This window comes from Papaver somniferum, chromosome 7, assembly GCF_003573695.1.
Source record: "Papaver somniferum cultivar HN1 chromosome 7, ASM357369v1, whole genome shotgun sequence".
NCBI lineage: Eukaryota > Viridiplantae > Streptophyta > Magnoliopsida > Ranunculales > Papaveraceae > Papaver > Papaver somniferum.
Window position 1 is genome coordinate 86,760,368 of NC_039364.1, and position 25,112 is coordinate 86,785,479.

The 25,112-nt window shown below is 36.5% G+C and overlaps 2 protein-coding genes across 2 annotated transcripts; one reads left to right on the plus strand and one right to left on the minus strand.

Annotated features, from left to right (window-relative positions):
- Positions 1–4,323, plus strand: LOC113297811 (tetratricopeptide repeat protein 1-like). The gene is made up of 5 exons (XM_026546392.1): positions 1–257; positions 1,699–1,878; positions 2,118–2,244; positions 2,364–2,477; positions 3,886–4,323. The coding sequence occupies exons 1-5, from the start codon at positions 45–47 to the stop codon at positions 3,999–4,001; spliced, it is 750 nt and encodes a 249-aa protein (XP_026402177.1). The 5' UTR covers positions 1–44; the 3' UTR covers positions 4,002–4,323.
- A 350-nt stretch (positions 4,324–4,673) lies between these two features.
- LOC113297810 (WD repeat-containing protein 75-like) lies at positions 4,674–14,315 on the minus strand. Its single transcript, XM_026546391.1, has 17 exons — positions 14,161–14,315; positions 13,823–13,958; positions 13,551–13,736; positions 13,201–13,371; positions 12,211–12,610; positions 11,953–12,071; positions 11,761–11,838; positions 11,251–11,388; positions 10,443–10,487; positions 9,638–9,804; positions 8,918–8,996; positions 8,752–8,837; positions 7,969–8,098; positions 7,325–7,457; positions 6,582–6,739; positions 5,931–6,129; positions 4,674–5,315 (listed from the first exon to the last, which is right to left on the minus strand). The coding sequence occupies exons 2-17, from the start codon at positions 13,940–13,942 to the stop codon at positions 5,107–5,109; spliced, it is 2,418 nt and encodes an 805-aa protein (XP_026402176.1). The 5' UTR covers positions 13,943–13,958; positions 14,161–14,315; the 3' UTR covers positions 4,674–5,106.
- Positions 14,316–25,112: the final 10,797 nt, after the last annotated feature.

The window sequence follows — 25,112 nt, forward strand, 5'->3', positions numbered from 1 at the left end:
CTCATTTTGTTTTTCTCAGAATCTCCGTGAAATAATTCGCAAAAATGGTGATTATCGAATCAGCACCAAACGGGGGTGAAGATGAAGATACCAGTACACAAATTAATGTAGTTGAATCAAATAGTAGTAGTATTAAATCAACCGAAGAGACTAATAACGATGGATTTGAAACAGCAAGTGAAGGTGATGGGGCTAGAGAAGAAGAAGAAGAAGAACCTGTTCTTGCTCCATCTCCATCTAACGAGGAATTACAACAGGTACATTCAAGTTTGATTGTGTTGGAGTATTCTGTTTATTAGGGTTTTAATTTGGCTTTTATTTGCATTTGATGTACATTAGAGGTCTAATTTCCTCAATTATTGATTTTTATTATATAATATATATATATATATATATATATGAAAGAGTAGATAATTGGTCAAAGACCAGGAGCATGCACTAAACTAGGAATCCTGTACCAATTATTTTGTAAAGTCTGTAAGATCCAAGTATGTGAATCAATGGGATACATTAGCTTAGCTGAGCCATGGAGACAGAGAAACTACAGTATTGGTATATCTACATTCTGTGTCTTCTTTATTCATACTGCTATACAACTAGTGTAAAGATAGGAAAATGAGTAGACTATCTATATTAGTCTCAATTTTTATATCCAAAGTTCTTCCCAAATTTACATAATTTCATTATACTAGTAAGAGCAAGTCTCATGGTGGAAGAGTTCCATCTTCCATCTTCCACACCACCTCAGCATTTGGAATTGTGGATGGAAGTGCAAGTGTAGTGGTGGAACAACAAAAATGCTAATCAGAATAGCGTTAGAAAAACGCTATTAAGAATAGCGCTTTAGGCTATTAAGATTAACGCTTTTTTTCAGCCATTAGATTTTCAAAGGCTCCTTTTAAATCTATGGATAAAAAAAAGCGCTATTCTGAATAGCGTTGAGCGCTATTTTGATTAGCGCTTTTCGTCTTCTAGTGTGCTATTCTGGTTAGCGCTTTCTGTCTTCTAGTGCGCTATTCTGAATAGCGTTTTACGCTAATCTGATTAGCGCTCATATGGATTCCACGGGACCTCCCACGAAACCATGGAATACTGCTTGGATTTTTCATGGAAAACACCAATTTGGAAGCCACTAGACTTGACATTCCACAATTTTTCCACACTTGGAATAGGATGGATTCCACCATAAGACTTGCTCTAACAGTAACCATGTCCATGTATCCTTTACCTTCTAAGTTATCTCCCTCCTTCCTTCTTTAACCTTATTCTACTTCGATCCTAATTCCCCATTCTCACTCTCTGTAGCAATCTTATTTTCACTTTTGCTTAGTTGTTTTTTACTGTTACTTGAACAGTATTGAGTCTAATAGCTAGTGTGAATTAAGTGTTGATAATTATAAAAAAGGTGCTTACATTTTCTGTGGAGATCACAGAGGAAATTGGTTGTTATGGAAAGTAATTGTTTTGGCTGTCATCCTCTGTTGGCGCATTGTATGCTGTCAACATGAATTGATATCAGATTCAACTAGCATATTGTCTCTTTACCAGCAATAAGCCAAGTAGCCAACAATGCATGATGTTTTTTCACTTGAACATCGAGCCAAATATTAGTGGTTACTACTCATTAGTTGTTATATCATTAAGTTACACTAGAATCAAATGATCATTATCTTTTATTTTCGTTTATTACTGATGCAGAAAGCTTTAAGTGAAGCCAATGATGCGAAAACTGAAGGAAATAAGCTTTTCGGGTCTGCGCAGTATGAAGATGCCTTGTTGCGGTATGAGCTTGCGTTACAGATTGCTGCTGATATGCCTGCATCCATTGAGATCCGCTCTATATGTCATGCAAATAGAGCTGCTTGCTTCTCAAATTCGGTACGAGTATATATAACATGATGTTTATTATTCAACCTAAGGCACATGACAATTGACCCAATATGTTTCGTTTGCCTTCTTTTAGGTCTTGTTACACTGTCTGTTCTGAACTATGTACTTGAGTGTGTAATTTTAAGTTTCAACCATGGTTTTCTTTTCATGTATCATAGTGGGCTTCTTTTTCGTCTGGTCACTTTGTTGTATTATTTGATCTTGAAGTTGATACATGATATTCTCAGGGCAGATATGAGGAGACTATTAAGGAATGCAACAAAGCTTTGGAGTTAAATCCTGCATATATGAAAGCTCTGATTAGAAGAGGGGAGGCTCACGAAAAGCTTGAACACTTTGAAGAAGCTGTGATAGGTCTGAATGTTAACAAGATTTCTCTAGACATAGTTCCTCTCCCTTATTCTTCGTGAAGATATCTTTTGTTTACCACTGATCAACTTATGAATTTATTTACTGTTTTTCTTTTCTTTCAGACATGAAGAAAATTGTGGAGTTGGATCCTTCAAATAATCAAGCTAGAAGATCCATTGTACGCTTGGAGCCCTTAGCTGCAGAAAAGCGAGAAAAGATGAAAGAACAGATGATTGGTAAGTCATAAGCTCTTGCTCTGTTCTCTTATTATATCTCTCATCCTTCACTTCTAGTGCAGAAAACTTCTAAGCTCGTTTCTTCTATCAGTGAATCTTACTTTTTTAAATGATTGTATGGAGTTGGACTATTTAGCAGTCTTCTGATGAATTACATGAGACCTTTTAGGATGAAGAGGTATTGTATTTGATAGATATGGGACTAGATATTCAGTAAAGTTTCATGAAAATGAAGCATGATGCACTAGTTTAGTACTTCCGAATAGGATGGCATCTTTCATATTGTCTTGTCTTAATGGCGTGATAAGTAGTTAAAAGTTCATGCTCTGTTGCATATTGGGATGCAACTTAGCCAACACCTGTGAGTTGCATGTGCGTGAGAATCACCTCATTGGGCTACAAGTTCTATCAAAGGTCACAGTATTTGTGGGCTACAAGTCTTCTTAAAAATTACCGATAACTGTTGGTGGAAGTATACAAGTCGAGTGGTAGACAGTAGGCCACAATTCCTCTTAAAGTTCATGGTTATCGTGGCATGGCGTATACCTTGTCAACCAGGGTTTCTGGTATGTGAAGGTTGGGTACAGTTTTGGTTTGTTGTTTCTAGAAAGTAATATATGGTCAGAGAGAGAGATATAACATTCAGAAATTAAATTTTGGCCTCTTGATTTCCTGAATTTGTGTGGACATAGGATAAGTTTCAATGGCATTTGAGCATTTTTAAAGTGTGAAGTGGTTAAGTTTTGAAGGTGGCTTAAAGCCTTAAACAATGGCTTATATGCGTCAGGGTTATCTATTGTGTTCGAGTTCCTTATCGGGTTTTTGTTGTAGGTGAAGTGTCTGTCACTTCACAACTAGCTACATAAAGTACGTAAATTATGTACTATTTTGCTGTCACTGGAGTACCTTAAGGAGCCTTATATGAAACATATTCAGTTGAGGTATATAATCTGGGTTTAAGAACGCGAAGTTAAAATGTCCATCAGATTAGTGATGTATCTGTACTTAATCGTCTCAGTGCTGCTATTTTGAAAGGTATGATATGAGTCATGATACTAATTCAGATTCAACACTGTGGACATGTAATGCTGGTGTATATGGTGCATTAACGCCATTTTAACGTATCAGTTCTTTTAAGGACCATGAATAGATGATGCAGAAATGCAATATACTAGAGCTAGTGTTTTCTTCGAATAACACCAAAGTAAGACTTTGAGTTGTTGAATCCCATGATGGTTTAGGGTCTTTAGGCTAGATGGTTTCCTGTAGGAGTTGTTATTATTTTCATTTGTAATGTTTGGCCCAATGGCCCCTTTGTATGAGTAGGACTTCTTAATCTTCAATGTTGGTATTTGCATACTCTTTGATGGGGCTATGCTTATAATACCCAGCCTCTTTTTTATTCCAGGGAAGCAAAAAGAAATGGGAAACTCTGTGTTAGGACGTTTTGGGATGAGCATCGACAACTTCAAAGCGGTGAAAGATCCAACTACAGGATCGTATTCCCTCTCATTCCAGAAGTAAATTGTTCCTCGTACAAAAGTTAAACGAGAAGAAAATTGGAGAGACAGAACCTTGAAAAACGAATGTGCCAGTACTATGACATGCTCCGGGAGAACCTTTCACATGCAGATATTGAAATCTGATAAAGAACTACGTAGAAATATTGATAGATCTCGATAAATGTGTACAGTTTTTACCTCCGAATCATATGAACTGAATGATTGGGTATTTTTAGGTAGGCACTGATTTGAAAGTGTCCCTATAATTCTTTTTTATTCGGGAGCATCATATTTATTTTTTTCTGGAAACAAGAAAAGCTGCATTCTGCGACTTTGCTGTGTGAGAATTTTAGAGTTACGCTCATTGTCCATATTCCAAGGCTTTCAACGGCATTACAAAAGAAATAGCAGATCAACTTCGTTTCCAGATATACGTTGATTGTCTGATTGCATATATGGGTCAGGTTTCTTCACTGCAAACTACGATCATCATCAAACATGCAGTCCATCAAAATTTAAATAGGAGGAATGAATTAATCAAGTTGATTGGTTAGTCCCGGCTGGTAGTTGAGCAAGGAGCGGAACGTCTGGCTAGAGAAGAAACTAGTAGTGCAATGGTCAACGAAAGTGGAAAGCACTACCATCGAAATGGACGAACGGTAGATAAAATTAAAGGCAGCAATGTGGCAAAATAGGTCGGCATATAAATTTTTAATCTGCAAAAAGAAATGAAATTTCAAAAACGAAGATGAAAACTAATCAAAATGATTTCAACCACACATAAAAGGTCAAGTAACAAAACATTACAAAGGGTGAAAAACAAAATTTTGACTACGATCACATGATGAATCTGCCACTTCTACTACCTTACAAGGATTACAGCACCACCCGCATGCTTCTCTTTTTATATTGGAACCTCCTTGGTGAAACAGTTGGTCCCCTGTAACAAACCTTCTCAGTGTGAAGAAGTAAAATCTTTTATAACCGCATACACATCACTGACCTTAAAAAATTTCCACCTCTGTCCCCGTCATAAACAGCTAAGATGTATAAGTGGGCATGAAAAGATATAACAGGTGATTATAAATATATCCAACAAAATTGATGAAATTCTGAGCTATCCTACTTTATTGTACAGCTTCTGGCCTTCTTTCAAGCAAGGATTCCAAAAATACTGAACATAATTTTGTAAGAGGTAGACGGACATGTGATGATCCACTGAATATGCTCTCCCAAGGCCTTTCCGAAGGCACAAATGGAATCCGCGGCGTCTGATTTTTCTCAGTGCCGCTAATATTAGGAAGCTCACCATAAATAGATGCATACCCAGATATTCCTGATACATAGAGAAGCAGATTGTTAACTTAACAATAACGGGTGCCGGCAATTCTTTAATGGTTTTTATTTACGGACATCGCACCAGTGATTCTTCTGCTAAATTTGAGATTCAGTTATATGGAAGGAATTCTAATCAAGTTTCCCCTGAGATTCACAATCAGATGAGATTCAGAAGACATACAACTATGACGTTTCTCTGTAACTGTTTAGTTTGGGCTCTAAGCATCGTATTGAAAGAGATGAGAGATGTCTCACAGTTCACAGTTTAACTCATGTTTACATAATGATATTCATCATACACCCACAGTTGGTGTCAGAATCATTCAGGTACAGTAGAATCAGTACCTGGACCGGTTGGCATGACTAAAATAATGTATAAGACAAGACAATGTGGATCTGAGACTGAAATAGTTAACCCCACTTGTTTGTTAACAAGTAACTAATAGCCAAGGTGTACCAATTCAGCGATGTCAAAACTGATTGACAAAAACAAGGCGAGGATACTTCCCCTTCTCAGTTCTCCACAGCATTTACTAATTTTCAATCAGAAGAGAATGGATATCTTCAACAAAAAAAAGGAACAAGCAGATGACATGAAAAACTAGCAAATTACCTGTCTCCTCCGTGGGGACCACACTCTCTCGGCGATATACCCTGTTGGTGTTGTCTTCTTTGCCATGTGGATCGAAGATGATATACTCATGGTCACCACTGACATAAACAAGAACCTCAGCAGGTTGTTCTTCGCTGACAGGTTTCCTATCAAGTGAAGATGGGTCTCCTTGAATAAATGATAGTCCCCCTCCCTTTGCCTGAGATAAAAACACCGAGAATAAAAACCAGCTATAAGCCAGAGAGTTATATAATTGAGTTCATGGTGATGCTCACCAAGAGCTAATACATCGATACCTACAGATGAGCAGCTTGGATGGGTCACAAGTAGTAAAGAGGCCTCTTCCAATATAAAAAATTGCTCATCGGGATAAAAAGAAGTCCTAGAAAATGGTATATCATGAACAATGGTGTATTCCACTTACTGTGGACGTTCTCAGCTCAGACTACTCAGACAGTTCTATAATCAAAGACCTCGCCAAATCACTCAGAATCATGTTAAATTGGCTCATTAGTTTGGGTTGAGAGTCGGAAGTATGCCAGTCACGGGTATTTATAGTAAAGTAATAAATGGACATATTAGTTTTCTATGTATCAACAGACAAATGAACAACGTGGCACATCGGATAAATAATGCAGGGCAAAGACATACCTTGTTTACTGTCCAGGTTGCCAGAGGAACCACATCCTCCACACTAAATAATAAGATTACGCCATCCATGCTTTCATGTGCAGTCTCATTAGATGTGGATAGTTTTGGGTTAAGGGCTAGAACAGCAAAACAAGTACCATCCATGGTACAGGTCACAGCTGCATGCATGAGAAAAATATTGAAGATGAGAACATGGATCATACATCATCCAGGAGAAAACACGATATCAGCAAAGAGATGGATTTAATTATATCCAGTTTTATTAGTCCGAAACTTTGTACCAGCTCAAAGTTTCAGTAACAAGACACATGCTTTGAAAGTCAAGCCTTCGGCCATTGTGAGCAAGTTAATATCTTACACCGGTACCCTAACTTAGCAAGAATGAAAGGGAAAAATGTACTGAAACTTTTGCAGTACTTTCAACTTAATGAGTTTATGCAATTCACAAAAATAATATACATATTACTAGGTACATTACTAGGAAAAGACATAAAAAGTTAGATTTGTCACAACTTGTTCATTATTCACAGGTAATCCCCGAAACCCATGCCCACGCCGTCACTATTTACTTTACTCAACATCCACACTTTGTTTCTGCTCAATAGAAGATTTTGGGAGCCTTTCTGTTGAGCAGTTATCAAGTAAACTAAACAGCAAGACAATATAGATATTGGATGATCAAGAATTGACTATCAAATAAAGTAATATGCTACCCTGATATTTCCCTTAAAGAGAATACGCACCTTCGATAAGAAGATTATAGGACCACAACTTAGAAAGCTTTGATGTACTCCAAACTGATAGCTGTGGCTTTGAATCTCTGGATACTGACACAAGATATTCTGACTTCCCAGCAAAAGTAAGGGACACAATTCGCTGAAAAAAGGAGGTTGACTATTAGTGTTACACATACTTACAGATAAGATGCAGTGAAGATGTTAGCATAGAGGTCAACTTTGCTTGGTCCCAAGGGAAGTGCCTATCTAGTATACGCAAATACTTAATGAATGAGGTACTATTTTTCCCACTCCGTTCAACTTGCTACTTAACGTAACATGGAACTAGCAGTAAGAGTTAGTACATTTGACCAAACGTCTTGGACTCAGTTCAACTCATATAACTGCATATGGGTCAATCAAACCCCTACATCCTAATCATGAGACTGGGGGGGTTTGGACCCATAAGCCTCAAACCTTTTGGGATGGTAAAATATTGGCCAGCCTCATAAAATATGGGGGAACAAAATGGCATCCCATTTCCTACTGCTTGTTTATTCCATGCACAGTATCAGATGTCTAGCACCACCATATGTCGTTTTTTTAACTCACTTTCTTCGAGCCTTTAGAAAAGATTACTAAAAATTCAGGTAAGAAAATCAGAGGATTACCGTAGGTGTATCTCCGATTACAGCAACTAGAACATTTTCTAATGGATTCCACAACGTAATAACAGTTTCAGCAGCAACAGCAAGAACAGACCCATCAGCAGAAAATGCAGCAGCTGTCATTGGCTTTTCCCTACGTAGCAGCAAACCATGTATATTGATAATCCGTACAGAAGTGGAAGCTTATAACGATCATATATTAATCATAGAAAATGCTTCATGAACCAACAAACTACCCACTACTATCCTCGCAATCATTTCCTGCTTGTGGAAGTTATAATGGCGTATATCTCAGTAATCAGTGACTATAACTTCAGAAACCTAAAGGATAGCACAACTCGAGTTAAAAGATAGAGAGAGATGATTAGTGATTCTGATTATTATTGAACATTTGATAAATAAAACCATCAACGACAATTCTAAGAATCTGGAATTTTAGCTGTTAGATTGTGTCGAGGATACATGTGCCAACTTTTTCAAGGAGTTGCCATTCTAGAAGGTTCTTTGTCGCATCTCTATCGACGAACAAACTTCATACAGTTGCCATGGAGTCTCAAAAGTCAAAATGGAAACTCTCTGATATCCAGCCTTAGGCATCACAGACCAATTATTACAAGGAATTGAATGGATAAGGGAGACATACTAATGTGTATAGAAGGGTCTAAAAATCTACTAAAGGTTCTGCAGCAAATTAATTTGGCTTTAACTATATTTGGGTGTTTGTAAGGATAGCAGGTAAAATGGCCTAAATAGGGAAAAGAGATTTAAATGAAAACAAGACCATACTTGTATGAACCAACGGAGTTACATCTCCAGCCAAATTTCTGAGGCACTTGATCTTTTTGTTGCAGATCAGAACTCCGAACCCAAATCTGAGTATAGAAAGACGAACAAATTTGAGAAATAATTACAAAAATACTTGAATTCATCAGGCTAAGTGAGATACTATTACCTTAAAGTCACCACCATGTGAAGCACTAACTGCCATATTACGAGTGGGATTGAAGGCTATCGCAGAAATTCCAGCATCGCTGTTGATTAGCGACGAAGAAGATAGATAGTAAAACACAGTGAAGACTTTAAACAAAAATACAAATCGCTAGTTATGTGCTACTTCAACATTTAAGTATCAGAGAAAAAGAAACCATATCTGACCACTATATATATTTTAGAAAAAATATATATGCTCAAGACTCAGAGAGGTCTTTCATTTTAGCGGAATATGTGCTAATAACGCTACACATTAACACACCAAATCTGAAAACTACGATATGAGACGGGCCTTCCGATCAACAATTGGTGCATGCTAATTGATTCAAGAGACCAGTAACTTTTTTATCGAACATGATCACTTAATCATCAGAATTATCCTTTAAAATATGAAACATCTAGTCAGAAACTTCACTACTCCATGAGAGGCGACCTACTCTCACTACAAATCAGACTGCATTCAAGAGAACAGACTCCATGTCTCATCCTCATACGAATGTATTCTTTTCGCACTGTGTTAAATAACTTAGGTTCTTCAAAGGGTGATTTAACTAAAATTTAGTTAAAGAATTTTTCAGGTTAGGTATGAGGAGGCGAGTGAAACTGGATACAAGCATGTCACTGTTAGAAACCCACATAAGAATTAAGAAATCCAAAACCATAACCAATGCAGTATTTAGACCTGTGAGGCTCGTATATAACAGTTGACAAGGAGAATGCACCCTTACGATTCCCAGCTTCCCAAAATCTGAGACAAACAAGACCACCAATTCCGTCCTCCGAGAGCTTAACTTCAGCCGTACCCATTTTTGTGCCATCCTTAGAGAGAGCTAATAAATTTACAATTAACTGCATCCATCAAAGATAAGAAAATGTCTTCACTTTCCCAAAAGACGATCAACTTATAAGGAATCACTAATTTGTATGACTAACTAGATAAATATTAGATACTAAAAATAAAAGGAAGTCACCAACGAAAAGAACAGTTCATACTCGGTCATATCAAGAAACGCACACAGAAAGTAAGTATAAACAGCGTCCATTAAAAATAGCAGAAAAACTAGGGCTTGGTAGGGTGATGCGAAAGCAATATAAGATAATGGTAGCCATATCTAGCTTACATTAATTTCAAATGGGCCCAAGCCATGGTGAAGATAATTTCCAAATCTGCTTTGATGTTGTTCCATGATCAAGGGTTGAAAATATGAGTTTGGACTTGTACAAGATATTCTACTGTAATTTCAAAGCTTTTCCCCAGATTGAGTTGGTTCGACAAGTTATTATCAAGATAAAAATCTAGTGTTTTGAACTTTTTTAAGTGGGTGGGTGGGGATAAGGAAAAGGGGTCTTGTTCCGTTCTTAAAGTATTTCAAGATATCCCTATGAACGGCATTGAGATATCAACTCATTCACTACACTTAAAAAATAATGTTTCAAAAAGATATCCAAAGTAATAATTGCCATTCATTACTGTTAACTTTACATACAGTGATTTCGTCACCAGGCTGATGATTTCTTTCACATACTTGAACCTGCAAATAAGCAAAATTGGATAAATGCTTCCATCACGAAATGAGAATAATTGCGACATTCTTGGAAGAGTAAGTTGACCATGGTTTACTCTTATTGTTACAGTATGAGGCACATAACGTAAGGACCCAATGGAGGTCCTTACTACTTAGTGAAACAGAGGAAACCCTAAAATAAACTATTCCATACAAGTCATACGGATCTGAACTATATAACATGATCATCAAAATGTTTTACCAGAAACATACCAATCTAAACGAATCCTAGGGTGTATCCAATAGTGTAAATGGGTTCGACGAGTGCAAGCAAATCTCATAAATATATAAAAAGCTGCAGAGACAAAATGTATGCAAGCCCTTGCACAAGCGCCAATCCAATAGAAAGAAATGTTTGGTGTTTCATACCCAAAACATGTGGATATGCAATGCCAAGACTGAAGGTCTCTTTTGGGGGAAATCTCTTTACTTTTTTGGTTCAGTTAAACCTGAGAGATGTATTAAGCAATGAATACTAGTTATTCAAGCCACACCAACCACAATAAATTTCCTAGAAAGTAAGGCACAAGATGGGCAACAAAGGTTGGAATACATGCCTACATGAATAAGAAAACTTGGGAAGGAAAAAAGAAGCCAATTTAAAATGTTTTGTTTTGCATTCTTTAATACATTTCTAAAATCTGAACAGAAGAAAACACAACTCTGGAAAGATATTATACAGAATGAAGTAAACAACAAAGAGGGTATCATCATATCCAAATCTGCATACCTGTGAAATCTCACGGTCGTCGAACAAGCTGTAGAATTGTATTGAATAGGTTTCTGTTCTCAATGCAACTAAACCAGTGCTGTAATCGAAGGCCATAACATTGCATGATCCCTCTTCGACGTCGAGAAGGGAAGGAAGCTGTATATACACCATTGAGTATCTATGTTAAAATAATGCTACAGACAAGTGAAAAGAATCCCTTCCGAAAGGCACACATCACCTAGAAGAAAATTACAGGATGGTTCCAATGGTATAGCATTAATGTGCCCAAAGTGCGACATCTAGTCCAAGTACACAACTAATGAGGGAGTACGAACGCCCATTCTACTAAAAAATGCCAGAATATATCTTGAAACCTGTCGGCGGATCCCCATACAGACCACGAATGTCTCAAAGAGATAATTCAAACAACCTTGGAGATCTTGGCAGTTCTCTTGGATTACCAAATAGATTCCGTAGCACATTTACAAAAAAGTACCTAATAGGACAAAAGAAAGAGCAAGTACAAACCTTAATCCCAGCGATGGACTTCAAGATTTCCATGGAAGGCATTTGCAAAAGATGTATTTGATTGTCTGCACAAGATATCTAAACGTACCATTATTCAGTATAACTTCAACAGTAAGTTCTGCTACATTCTAGTTGACAGGTACTCCCGATTTGAAAAGAAATCATCAAATTTACATTAATAGAAGTCCTTACTGAGGAAAGAGTAGGATCCAAAGACTCTGCCAAATATGTAAGTGGGGATCCAATACGCGGAAGAAATCTCTGTTTGCCTGTATCGAGCTGCCAAACCACTAGAACTCCCTCCTTTCCCCCTAAATAAGATAATTATCACATACAGAATTTAGATTTTTCATTTTTCCCCAGGGTAAAAAAAATGGTCAAACAAGTGACACACGAAATACTGAAAAGAACGAAATCAAAATGAAGTCATTAATCTGGTTTCTGCTTTACCTGAGTATAGATAAGCTCCATCAGAAGAAAAGGATAGAACCTTCACTTCAGATGGGTGCCAATGCCATGTTGAGCATGACTCGGCATCATCCTCACCCCTCACCCCAGGAGCAGTTTCATCATTCTTTACCACTATCACATTCTTGCGTCCTCCGGAAAAAGTTTTCTTTCCAATACCTCTCCAGATCAAAATCCTTCCAGTTGAATCACCTGCAGCTATGATTTTCTCTGTTGGATGAAACGCAACGGCTGTGAAGTTTTTAGTGTGGTGCAGTGTTATCTTCTTGACATCATATTTTGAGTCTTTAGCAAAGATCTTCCATATATGAACCTTGCGCTTGTGTCGAATGCCAAAAAAATCTCCCGAGGGACTGCTAGTTATATACTCCGGGTGTCTAGTCTGAACACAAGTAGATGCAAGACATAAGTAAACAATCATATACCCATACGAAATTTCTCAAATCTATGCAGGCTAAGAAACCGAAATGTGCGCATTTAGCAGGATTCTGGGAGAATCTTAGATTAAATGAGAAAGAAGCTTATGACAGCCACATGACCCTAAATAGAGTGGTGTATACAAGGTTAATTGTTTCAGCGTAAGCAATGTGTGAAGTAATGCTTAGTATTCAATTCGAATTTATGTCCTTCAATATTTCTACTGCACATCTGACCTAGAATTAGGTGAGAAATAATTGACCACATACACATATATACGTACATACGGCGGGAAAATATCCAAGTATTACAATAATCTGACATAAGAGCGATAGAGACGACTACACATCCAACTTCTAGGCATAGCAATCTGCCCAGATTCTATATGTTGTGTGGAACAGATAATGATGTAAGGTACTCTTTTGCTCAAACAATAAAGCAATCAGAACTTGCACAGTGCCAAAGTACAGGAAAAATACCTAGTGACATCATTATGTTTCAAACTCACAAAAATTAGACTTTTTTACAAGAAAATAAGAGTTGGCTAGAGACTACCTCTGTCAGAACTACACCAACTTTACAACCTTTTGCTAAGTTATATCTCCATATTTTTCCCCTAAAAGCATTGTCATCTGTTGTGTTTGTATCTTCAACTGATACAAAAGCAAAAGGATCTGATACTTTTCCACTGCTCTCATTGGATAGTCCAGGTAAATTCGGAATCACCTAGTAAAGAAATAAACACACTTAAAATTAAACTGAATCGCAAGTTAGGCACTTTCAACCGATCAAAAAAAAAAGTTACGCACTTTCAACAACAAATAAACCACTAGAAAAAACGCCTAATGGACCTTAACAATAACTTCCTGTAAGGTTTTAAGTGAAAGCATAAGACTATTTCTTACCATTGAGAATATCGGCAGCTCAGTATCAAATTTTTTGATAACTTGTGCTGTAGAAAAGTCCCAGTAACGAATAGTTCCATCCAGCGACGATGTCCAGCAATAAGACAAAAATTTACTTGCTGGGGTAAGAGACGGTACAACAATCACAGAAGTAACAAGTCCTGTGTGACCTTCCAATTCGGTTATCTATGTAAACCAAAACAAAAAAGTTAAATATCTCAAAAATTTCAGTAAAACAAATTCTAAAAACTGAGAAAATGAGAAAAAACTACCTGTAAGCCAGTGGAGGTGCTAAAGATTGAAACTGTATTGCCGGTACAGACCAATAGTTTTTTCCCATCACTTGAAAATGCGGGAGATGAAGAAACAAGGCTTTTCCCACCAGTTATCATTCTTATCAGCAATAGCCTACACATAAAGAAGGGGAGAAATAGAACTAATATTAGAAAAATAAAAAAGAAAGGGTTTTAGAAGAATAAAAATTAGGGTTTAGAAGAATAAAAATTAGGGTTTTAGAATAAGAAATAAATAAATCTGAAAGAAGTTAGAGAGAGATGAATATAGTAAACTGCAAGAGGAGAACATGACGAAGAATGAAAAGTAGAAATACCTCGGCGGTCTTCAATGGCGGTATTTTTCTCCCTGTTGTGCCTCTCTTCCAAACTCTACTCTGTCTGTGTCTTTTTGTTGCCTTCGAACTTGGAACCCAAAACCTAAGCCGACAGTAGGATACACACTCTCGTTAAGGGCGGACTCTTGGGCGGACTAGTTCCTGGTATGTACTCGGTAGTCGGTACACCGTTGTGGTGGAGTCGGCAGAAAGTCCACAGCATCTTGCCGCACACCGAGAAGTGATAACCATTTTATAATAAAATTTGTTCACCCAGGCGGATCGGCAAACCTAGCTTGCCGCTATGGTAAAGTGAAAAAGAGATGGTACCAAATGCATCACCAATTTTTTGTTCGGCAATGTGTATGGACAAAACATAATATAATTGCAAGTAAACCAGTATGATCCTTGAAAATATGTATATAGAGTTTATATCTCTATCTCTCCTTAATCAGATAGATAATAGAATCTATGAGCCTAATTGTTAAGAAGAGTACTTGGATGATCTCAAAAATTAATGTCCAAGATCAATCTAGTCGTATCCAAATATTTAGATCTGAAGTCTGCCAAGTGTGAAACTTGTTATCTACCTTTCAAGATACGAATTCTACAAGAAACAAATCTCATAACGTTTTACTTGTGTAAATCCTATTATAAAGATAAATAATATAATGCAAAAAAGGAAAAAACACAAGACATCAGAATTTTGTTAACGAGGAAACCGCAATAGCAGCAAAACCTCGGGACCTCGTCCAGATTTGAACACATAACTGTAGTAAGCCTCTACAGACACTAGCATATTATCAGATTTCGGACTGGAATGTAGGAGAGACCGAATCCACCCTCCAAGCGACCCAGTTATAGTCGCGCTCCTTGCGTCTCTTGAACCTCGCAAGGCTCTACGCAATTGCTTCCTTTAGCTGACGTCCTTACATCCTAAGAGTTGCTTCAACCTAAGTGAAGACTTTTGTTACCAATCTGCCTCTAATAGATAAGCCTATTTGATTTCCCTTTAGATCAAAGTTCAAGGCTTGGAAATCTGTTTGCAATATACAAAATTGGCAAACCCCATAAATCCCGAACACTTACACCCAGTTAGCTGAGAAACTCGGATTCTTAACCACCTTTCAAGAATAATGGTGAAATAATTAATTAAGTATAGTTTTCATATATCTATCTTGAGGAATCACAGAGTCTGAAACGAAAAGAACTTTATGATTCATATTGATCTTGCCTGAAAGACATTACGAGAACCTCGCTAACAGAAAAGCAAGGTCGGGATATACGAACTATCAAGATAAAGATAGCCGGACCTGGATCCACGAACCCCCAAGAAATGTCTTTTAGTCGTAGACCTAATTATGTATATCAGAGGAAACATGGGTCTATATAAGACGACTCTAGCTATCAACTAGGAAACAAAGTGTCAGGGATTGATTTTCCCAGTTGAAAAAGTGTAGATGTTCAAGACTGAGGGTTACTTAGAATTCAAGCAAACACTTTCTCTGTTTAGAAGAAACTCTAATTAGGGTTTCACGTAAGCATGTAAGAAATTTGTATTGAAATCACATAAAAGAATATATACAGTGGTCCGGGTACATGGAACATGTTTATGATAGTTTTGGGAAAATATGCCATACGAACTAGTAAGCAATTTGATGTTCATCTAAACACTTAAGAATTTAATCATTACGCACATACACAAGTGTTTTAGTGATCAATGATATCTTAGAAGTTTATGAGAGTCATAACAATGTTAAACATATTTTAGAAAAAATAAGTTTTTGAGCACCTGCTAAAAATCCACTGGTATCGTTGGTGAAACGGTTCGTGAACCGGTTTCACCAACCGTTCACCGACTCGTGAACTCATGGCGCTACGGTTCATGAACTGGGTTCGCCAACCGTTGGCCTTATCACCAATTCAGACTACCACGGTTCGTGTACCGGGTTGGTGAATCGTCCCATTCTGAACTGTAAGGTTTGCAAAGTGGTTTGCCAACCTTCTTGTATTCCACAAACTCAAATATCTATGGTTTGCGAGATGTTCGCCAACCTACCTTGAGTCGAAATTACAGTAATTCTGAATTTCTCTCTTTTGATGTTTGAAACCTTCCCAAATGATAAATCATTGCTCGGGCAATTTTTAAATGATCCACAAAATTAATTCATGAACAATAAATTATTTCGAACTAATATTGTTAAGGACCTATGAACATCCAATGTTTGTATCATATTTCAAGATGTTTAATAACATAAGCCTGACACGAAATTTCTTCTTTGCAATAAATCTATTAAAAGTCATACGACATAGTCTTATAAAGATATAATGGTAAAGCTTGTGAGTAAATAAAAAGGTTCAGTCTTCACATACCTTGTTGATGAATTTATCCAAATGTCTTCTTTGATCTCCAGTCTTCGAGGGTAATGTCTAATACTCAACTACCAACTTTTATACCTAGTCTGAGACTTGACTTAGCAGACTAGAAATCAAGATACAGTTTTTTCATCTAACATTGACAACAAGCTTTAAATAGCAAAACTTGTGGGTTCAACTGAGCATGCTCTAACATAAAGTATATTTGGTAGCAACACAAAAAACGCGCAGCAAATGTTCGGATGCCCGGCTGACATTCAGATTCTAGTGTTTTAGCTTTAGCCGCTGGTGGCTTAGCGTTTACTTCCAACAACTAATTTTCCAACGGTAACTAACGGTTATTCTTTTCATCTATATAAATTACTCAATTCTCTCTTACTAAATCACAACACTCTTTACATATATCTATTTTCTCTCAATTTTAGTCAATCAAATCACAAAATTGTTTACACATATTCATTTCTCAATTTCAATCAATTTTTTTTTTCAACCATGAATCCTGATTTTGATTCTTCTGGGGAAAATATGAAAATTGACGAAACTTTGTACAAAGAAGAGGAAATACATATTTAGAGATTTTGCGTCAATTGGATGAAGAGTCAAATTAGTTTAGAAGGTGGCAAACCTTTATGTTGTAATTGCATTCATGGATAATAGTTAGGCCTTTAAAGCCAATATAAGTTTTCACTAGAATATGAACGTGGAGAGAGAGACATTTTACGATGTCAAGAAGCTGTATTATTCTTTTAAAGATAGATTTTCAGTGTCGATTCTGCATGGCTCCAACTTGCTTCAAAGGATTATTGTCGAGCTTTGTCAGGCACAACCTCTATTTAATTATCAGTATGATGCACGACATGTACGAGAATTAAGTCCATAATAAAAGATCATTGTAGCCCTCTGAATATTATGTTACGGGGTACCAACGAATTCCAGAGATGAGTACATCCGTAGGAATCTCAAATTTTTTACGACACAGTGGTCAAATATTTTGGTCCAACTTTCCTATGAAAACCTACTCAGATAAATGTTGATAAAGTTTTTGCTCAAAACACAACTAGGGGTATTCCAGTAACGGTAGGTAGTCTTGGCTGCATGCATTGGGTGTAGCAGACATGTCATGTTGAATCAGAAGGTCAATATAAGGGTCATTATCCAAGAGCGATATTTTGGAAGCTTCGGCAACTTATGATTGTTGAATTTGGCATGCTTTTTTTTAGACTGCCGCGTTCACAAAATAACATCAATGTTTTGCATAAATCACCCTTGTTCACACTATAATTCCATCATCAAGGGTCATAACTACACTAATAATTATTATTGGCAGACAAGATCTATCTATAATTGTCAACTTTAGTTCAATCCTACAGTCAGATCGGCTTGGGACCGGCTTCAAAAGATAAGAAGTATTTTAACACGTAACAAATGGCTTTGAGAAATGATGTTTAACGTGCACTCAAAAATTTGAAAAGGAAGTTCCCCATTGTTTGTGGATTGTATTATTTTTTTTATCTTCAAGAAATGAACAAAATTATGCTAACTTGCATAATTCTCCATAGCATGGTCATTGAGGAAACCTAATGTGATCCTACCTAGACTAGTTTTGAAGAAATAGATTTAAGGAATAATTTTGAAGTGTTTCGTGGTCGTCCTGCACGAAAATATAGACTTGCCGCTGACATAATTGAAAATCGGGGCCTCTGTGGACTGTTCATGGATGATCCGACCGTGCATCTTTGGACTAGAAAATGAGCTATGCGCGCTAGTCAAAACCAAGTCAATTTATCTTTTATTAAATTAAATGTTGTTATATTTTAATTATTTAATTATTTTATATAATTTGAAGAGAATTTAAATTTTGCATAATATGATTCCGCACACATCTAGTATATTTAAATTATACCTACAAAAACTAGTACCTTCAACTAAAAGCTAAACTGGTGCATTTAATTTTAAAGTTTAATTAAAAGTAACTACCACATTTAGTCTTCAAACTTTATTATAAGTAACTTAATCAAGGTAGTATTCCTCTTATTTTTATGCATAGGCTTCGTCAATTTCATATTGGGCAGGTTGTGCGGTTTTTTGTTTCATCCAATTGATGTTCCACCTTATCTGATTCTCTTTCTTGTAACACACGTTGTCGCAGATTCACTATATATTGAAGTGTTCATTGAAAGAATTTTGTTCCCCGGCAGCGGCGCCAAAATTTGATGCATTTCGTAACCACAACAAATTAATCAAGATATTTCCCACTAATTAACTGGTAATATAGTGGTAGTAAGAAATCGTTCCAATAGAGAGTTGTGTAATTGATAGGTTATTTAGTTCAACAAAATAATAAAAGGCAAAGGGGGATTGTTGAATTAAAGTAATGAAACAAATAAAAGAAAGATATGATCAAGGAATCCTCTGACGTTACAAAACGTTAACTGGATTAGTATACTTATTTATCTTCCGTCAGAACCATTCATCACCAACCGTAGGATAACAACTATGCTTAGCTATCCCCAAAACTCCTTCTATCACCGGACAACAGGTACGCTTAGTCACCGGATTTTATCCAACTGAGCCGCCTTGAGGTACGCTTACAAGATGTAACCCGATCGAATGCTTTAAGCTTTGTGAGTTTAGGTTTGATCCTAGTAGTTAGACTCATTACGCTCGGTCCACTTGCTAGTGTTGTCTTCACACATGATTGGTTCACAGAATACCTCTGCAAGGTCTCACGTTCTCTACTTGTGTAGGAGATGCACGACAATTATGGATCGCTCAAATTCTCTACTAGCAATAAAATGATCAATAAAATCATCCAATTGTACACTTGAACAATCTAGAAATCAATCATAAACCCTAGATATAGAAAAGACAATTGATGATGATTAAAACTCCGAATAAATTTATATAACTGATAAAGCTTCACGCTAGAACATTGAATTCATCCTTAATCAACAAAGGTTTAGATACGCATGATTACAAAATAGAATGGGTTCCACCTAAAGGGATAAACCCTAGGTTTTGATGTAGAATTGTAATATGAGAGGTGGATATGGTGTAAAAGATATGGAAGATCATCCTCTTAAGGCTCTAGATGTCTTCTTATATAAAACTCTCAAAATTAGGCTTTAAATTCTTCTGAGACCTTGTTTCCTTGAGTTTCAAGTCCATTTCGCGTCCAAATATGTCCTAGAAATTGTCAGGTTCGGCTCATAACTTGCCGACCTTTGCCGGACGAACCTGACAAGTAAAATTCACTCCAGGCGAGTGTTAGGTTCGGCTCACTTGATTAGATTGCTTTTGATCCGAACATCCTCCTGTATACTCTTCGAAAATCTTGATTTTTAAGCTCCAGGTTCGGCTGATTCGAGCTGATAAAGTTATCAGCCGAACTTCTCTCTGTAACTTCAAGTCTTTCAATTTTGTTTCGCCTATAACTTCTTCGTCTGAACTCGGAATGACCTCATTCTTTTTGAGTTTACTTCATATTCTCGTTCTCTTAAAGATGGTATTAAGAACTCTTAGATTTGAATGAGTTGAATTTGGTCTTTGGACTTCCTTCATTGATAGACTCCACTTCCTTGCTCATTTAAGCACTTCGTATCTCCTTTTTGGATGATTCACCTGATATGACACATAAACTAGAAAATAATCATAATAACAAGTAATATGCAAGAATTATAGCTAAAACAAGTATGGAATTGACATTCTAAACATGTAAATTAAGCACTTATCATGTACCTGTTATGTATGTGTACATTATTGTGTACAAGTTACATAAATCATTAGTGTGCGGAATTTAAAGGGTTAATTGGTTTTTAATACTTAGATTTTGTCCAAAGTTTGTGTTTGGTCTAACTTTGTCCAACTTAGTATTTGGTACTTGGAAATAATATCGACCCATGTTGACTATGTTAATACTTAAAAATTATTATATGATTATTAATAATTTTAAATAAAAAGAAATTACTCAACATCGTTAATTCCACTGTTAGCATGTGAGTGACTTGCCTATCTTTTGTATCTAAGGTCATAATTGATCAAATTCAACGGTCTGATTTTTTTATTTTTTTTTAATCTTATAAAATGACTGATGGGATTTTGGCATAAAAGCACCTTCTTCATTGATTTGCTACCATCTGTACCTGCAATTTAAAAAAAAAACAAAAAAAAAAAACTTGAACTTGCAATTTCTCATTCACAATCACCAGCTGACATTTCTCATACTCAATTACACAAACACCTATACTTTATATTTACCAAATAATATCCATTCACATAAGTGCATACTAACTAACTAACATGTAGAGATGTAATAAAAGATACTAGTGTTAAAAAGCATAAAGTGCTCATTCCTCAGTAAAATAAACCACAATCGGTGTTGGTTTTTGCAAGAGGTTCTTCAACCTGGTCCGCAAAGACTAAATATTCTCCCCCCTTGCTCTTCTTCAAACTTTACTGCCACCTACACCACCACTGCAACTTGTACTTCTAATTGTGCTGCTACCACATCCCAGACACTAAAGATTAAGTACCTTGATCTCTCTCTGGACAAATCTACTTTCCACCAAGAAGTGAGTCATATTTTGTGTTATCAACAAAATTTTCTCTTATTGGAGTGTATACCGGATATGTCCATGTCAAGAACGCAAATAATTGAAGGAACTGATAATGCATGGGTACCAAGTACACCACCAACTTTCTCGTTCAACAACCTGTAAGGACAAAACCTAATACAATTACAAGTAGACCAACTAAATGATCTTTAACCTCTTCTCAATCAGTATGTATATAAACAAGGAGCTCGTGAACCTGATTGTCGAGAAGAGTACTTGGACGATCTCAAAAATCAATATCCAAGATCAATTTATCGATATCTAAATAATCCGATCGAAATTCTTCCAAGTAATTAAACTTGTTATATATCTTTCAAGATACAAATTCTACAAGAACAAGTCTCGTAATCGATCACAATTAGATGGACGTATCTACTAAGATTGAATATGTACAACTTGCGTATATAAAATCATAAAGATAAAAAATATAATGTGGAAAAGGAAAAACACAACACACCAGAAGTTTTGTTAGCGAGGAAACCGAAACTGCAGAAAACCCCCGGGACCTCGTCCAGATTTGAACACCAAACTGTATTAAGCCGCTACAAACACTAGCCTACTATTAGACTTCAGACTGCAATGTTGTTGATACCTAATCGACCCTCCAAGCGATTCAATTACATTCGCGCTCCTTACATCTCTTGAATCTGACAAGGTACAAAATTGATTCCCTTTCCTGACGTGCTTAACAACCTAAGAGTTTCTTCAGCCGAAGTGAAGACTTTTGATACCAATCTGCCTCTAACAAATAAGCATATTTGATTTCCAATTAGATCAAAGATCAAGGTGGTGAAATCTATTTGTAATAGACACAGCTATCAAACCTCACAAATGCGGAACTTACGACTCCCAAAGTGCAGCCTAGATTCTTAACCACCTCTCAAGAACAATCTTCAAAAGCTCAATTAATATTAGTTTTCAGATATCTATCTTGAGGAGTCACAAAGTCTGAGACGAATAGAACTTTGTGATCACTACCTATCTTGCCTGAAAGAGATTACGAAAACCTCAATAACAGAAAAGCAAGATCAGGATACACAAATTATCAAGGTAAAGATATTTGGACCTGGCTTCACGAATCCTCAAAGCAAAGTCTTTTAGTCTTAGAAGAGGAAACCTAGGTTTATAAAGGACGATTGCAGAATCAAATAGGACACAAAGTGTCAGGGATTGAATTTCCCGGTTGAAAGAGCATCCCTATTTATAATTTTGAAAGACTAGGGGTTGCTTAGAATTCAAGCTAAGATAACTTGAGAATCAAGCAAACACTTTTGGGTCTTGAATATACAATAGAAGAATACACACTAGGAACCGGTTCTGGTAACATGTATAATGATTGTTCGGTTTGGCAAGTATGCCAAAGAACTAAAGCAATTTGATGTTCATTTAAACATCTAAGAATTTATTCATGATGCACACACATAAGTGTTTGAGTGATTAATGGAGCCTTAAAAGTGTTTGAGGGAGTTCTAGCAATGCTAAACATATATTCAAAAATAAGTTTTTAAGCATATGCTAAAATCCATTGGGACAGTTGGTAAACGGTTTGTGAACCGTTAGTAAACTTGTTCACGAGTCAGGGTGCAACGGTTCGTGAACCAGGTTCGCCAACCCTGCAAGACTACGAAACTCAGTTGACCACGTTTCATGAACTGCTAGCCTATAACACCAGCTTTAATAAACCGTTCAAAACGGTTCGTGAACCGGGTTCCAGTACAGTTTCAACTATAAACCCTAACAATAACACTAAATCTCCCTCTCGAATCAATGTGTAATGATCTTATTCTTTAAATCCTAAAAATCCCTAAAACTACACTTATCAAATCATGTCTGCTGAAGAAAAAAATGAAAGGGATCGGTTAGTTTTTAGGTTTATATCTATCCAAAGATAAATTATTCTCAGCTATTAATCTCAAATCCTTGGAGATGAGTTTTAAATCGTACACGTGTAATGTTAGGGACATGGTAAGTCATTGTTACTAATGTTAAATATATTTTAGTTTTTACGTATTTATATGTCAAAATTTAGACACGTCATGAGTTATCCAAGTCAACGTGGGTCAACGTTATTTCCAAGTACCAAGTACTAAATTGGACAAAAGTTAAATCAAACACTAGTTTTGAAAAAAATGTAAGTACCAAAACCCAATTAACCCAAATTTAAAAAAAGTGATTACTATCATACTGTTAGAGCATAGCTCAGTTGAACCCACCAAGCGTTGGTATGTCAAGTTTGGTTGTCATATTTTAGTAAACCAAAACTTATTTAAAGAGTCGCTTGATTATGTAGTAGAGTCAACTTCATAAAAGTTAGCTTGAAAGTATTAGGATATGAGACATTACAAGTACTTCGAAAACTTGAAGAAGTGAAGAAGTAAGGAGCTACAACGACAACATCATCCTTCCACTTGAGGTTAGTGATATTTGACTTGAACTGTTTCATTTCCTAACGTATCTTTCATGTCGTGCATATTGAAAACATAACTGCGAAGCATGAATGATTACACTCTAGTTAGACGTAGTATTAAGGAATACAATACGAAGTATAATGCTTATCTTTTGAACTTCGTATATAAGACATTGACATAATCTTTTGAATGCTATTGTGATTATGTATGGGTATGAGGTGGAGATTTCATCCTAGGAAACAATTTTTTACATTAGTTTAAAGGAGGCAAATTCATGAACTTGTTTCGTGGATCGAAAGGGAAATCGCTTGGCTTATTGGTATTTTTATTCATTGCATATCTTTTGAACTACCAATATGTGTGATTAGTATAAGCGTTCATGACTTGTTTATGTTCTTGGTAAAACTATTCACAAGGCCTGACTTTTGTATTTGTATGACTTTTATTAGCGAAACCGATTTTAAGTAATCACCTGAGATGGTATGATCGATTTAGTGTTATTGGTATGACCAATTCTAGGAAAAGGGGAACCGATCTTATTAAGAGGTGCAACCGATCACAAGAGGGGAATCGATCCTTGTAAGAGGTGCAACACGTTTTTAGTAGATGGGGGAACCGATCTTATGAACATGTGCAACAAGTTTTTAGTGAAAGGTGAACCGATCCTATGAACATGTGCGAAAAATACAAGTAGTTACCGTAAGTATGTGGGGAACCGATCCTAGTACCTAGTCAACCGAATTTTTTGAAAGCTAGTGTGACTATGCACAATACTCACATGGAGGTAGAATCGAAACTTGTTTTGGTAGTGTAGATGGGGAAAAACGATTTGCTGGTTTTTAAGGAATTGAGGAGACGACCGTACGGAGGGGACTCCTCGAACCGAGCGAAATGTTAAACCTCACACGGATACACCACTGCAAAGGGGGTGCTTTAGATTCGAGAGATCAATTTATAGTACTCCGGCCTAAATCCAGACAATGACCGTTCCAGAGAAAATTTGTTCACAAGAGAGGATGGGTTGATATGTAGGAGGGAAGCTCGGAAATGTGTGGAATCAATGGTAATCAAAGATTGTGGGTGTGTGAATTCTGAATATGATAAGCTCTGAGTGATTGAAATTGCTCAATTGAGAGTAGTTGCTTGATTGATGAGTTGATGATCTCGTGTTGTCAGTTTGACGTGAGATTGATGATACTGATGATGCCGATTCAATCATGATTCAGAGACTTATTTGTATTGCTGGAATTTTAGACACCATGATTCCATGAAGTGTGACAGTTGATGGAATCAAGGAGTGGGGAAGTGGAGATCGTTTTTGAAACCAGTTTCTCAACGTGTGGAAACTTGGTCGATTTTCCACCCACTACCTCGTGAATTCCTTCAACTGATTGCACGACTTGCTCACATTCCATCATGTGTTTGAACACACGTGTAGACCGCCAGACCAAAACCCTAAGTGATATCCCCCCAAGTGACACGATTGACGTCTCGTGGTTTGTTAGTCAATTGATGACTTCGTGGTTTGATGGGACGATGAGTCCATGTAGTTTCT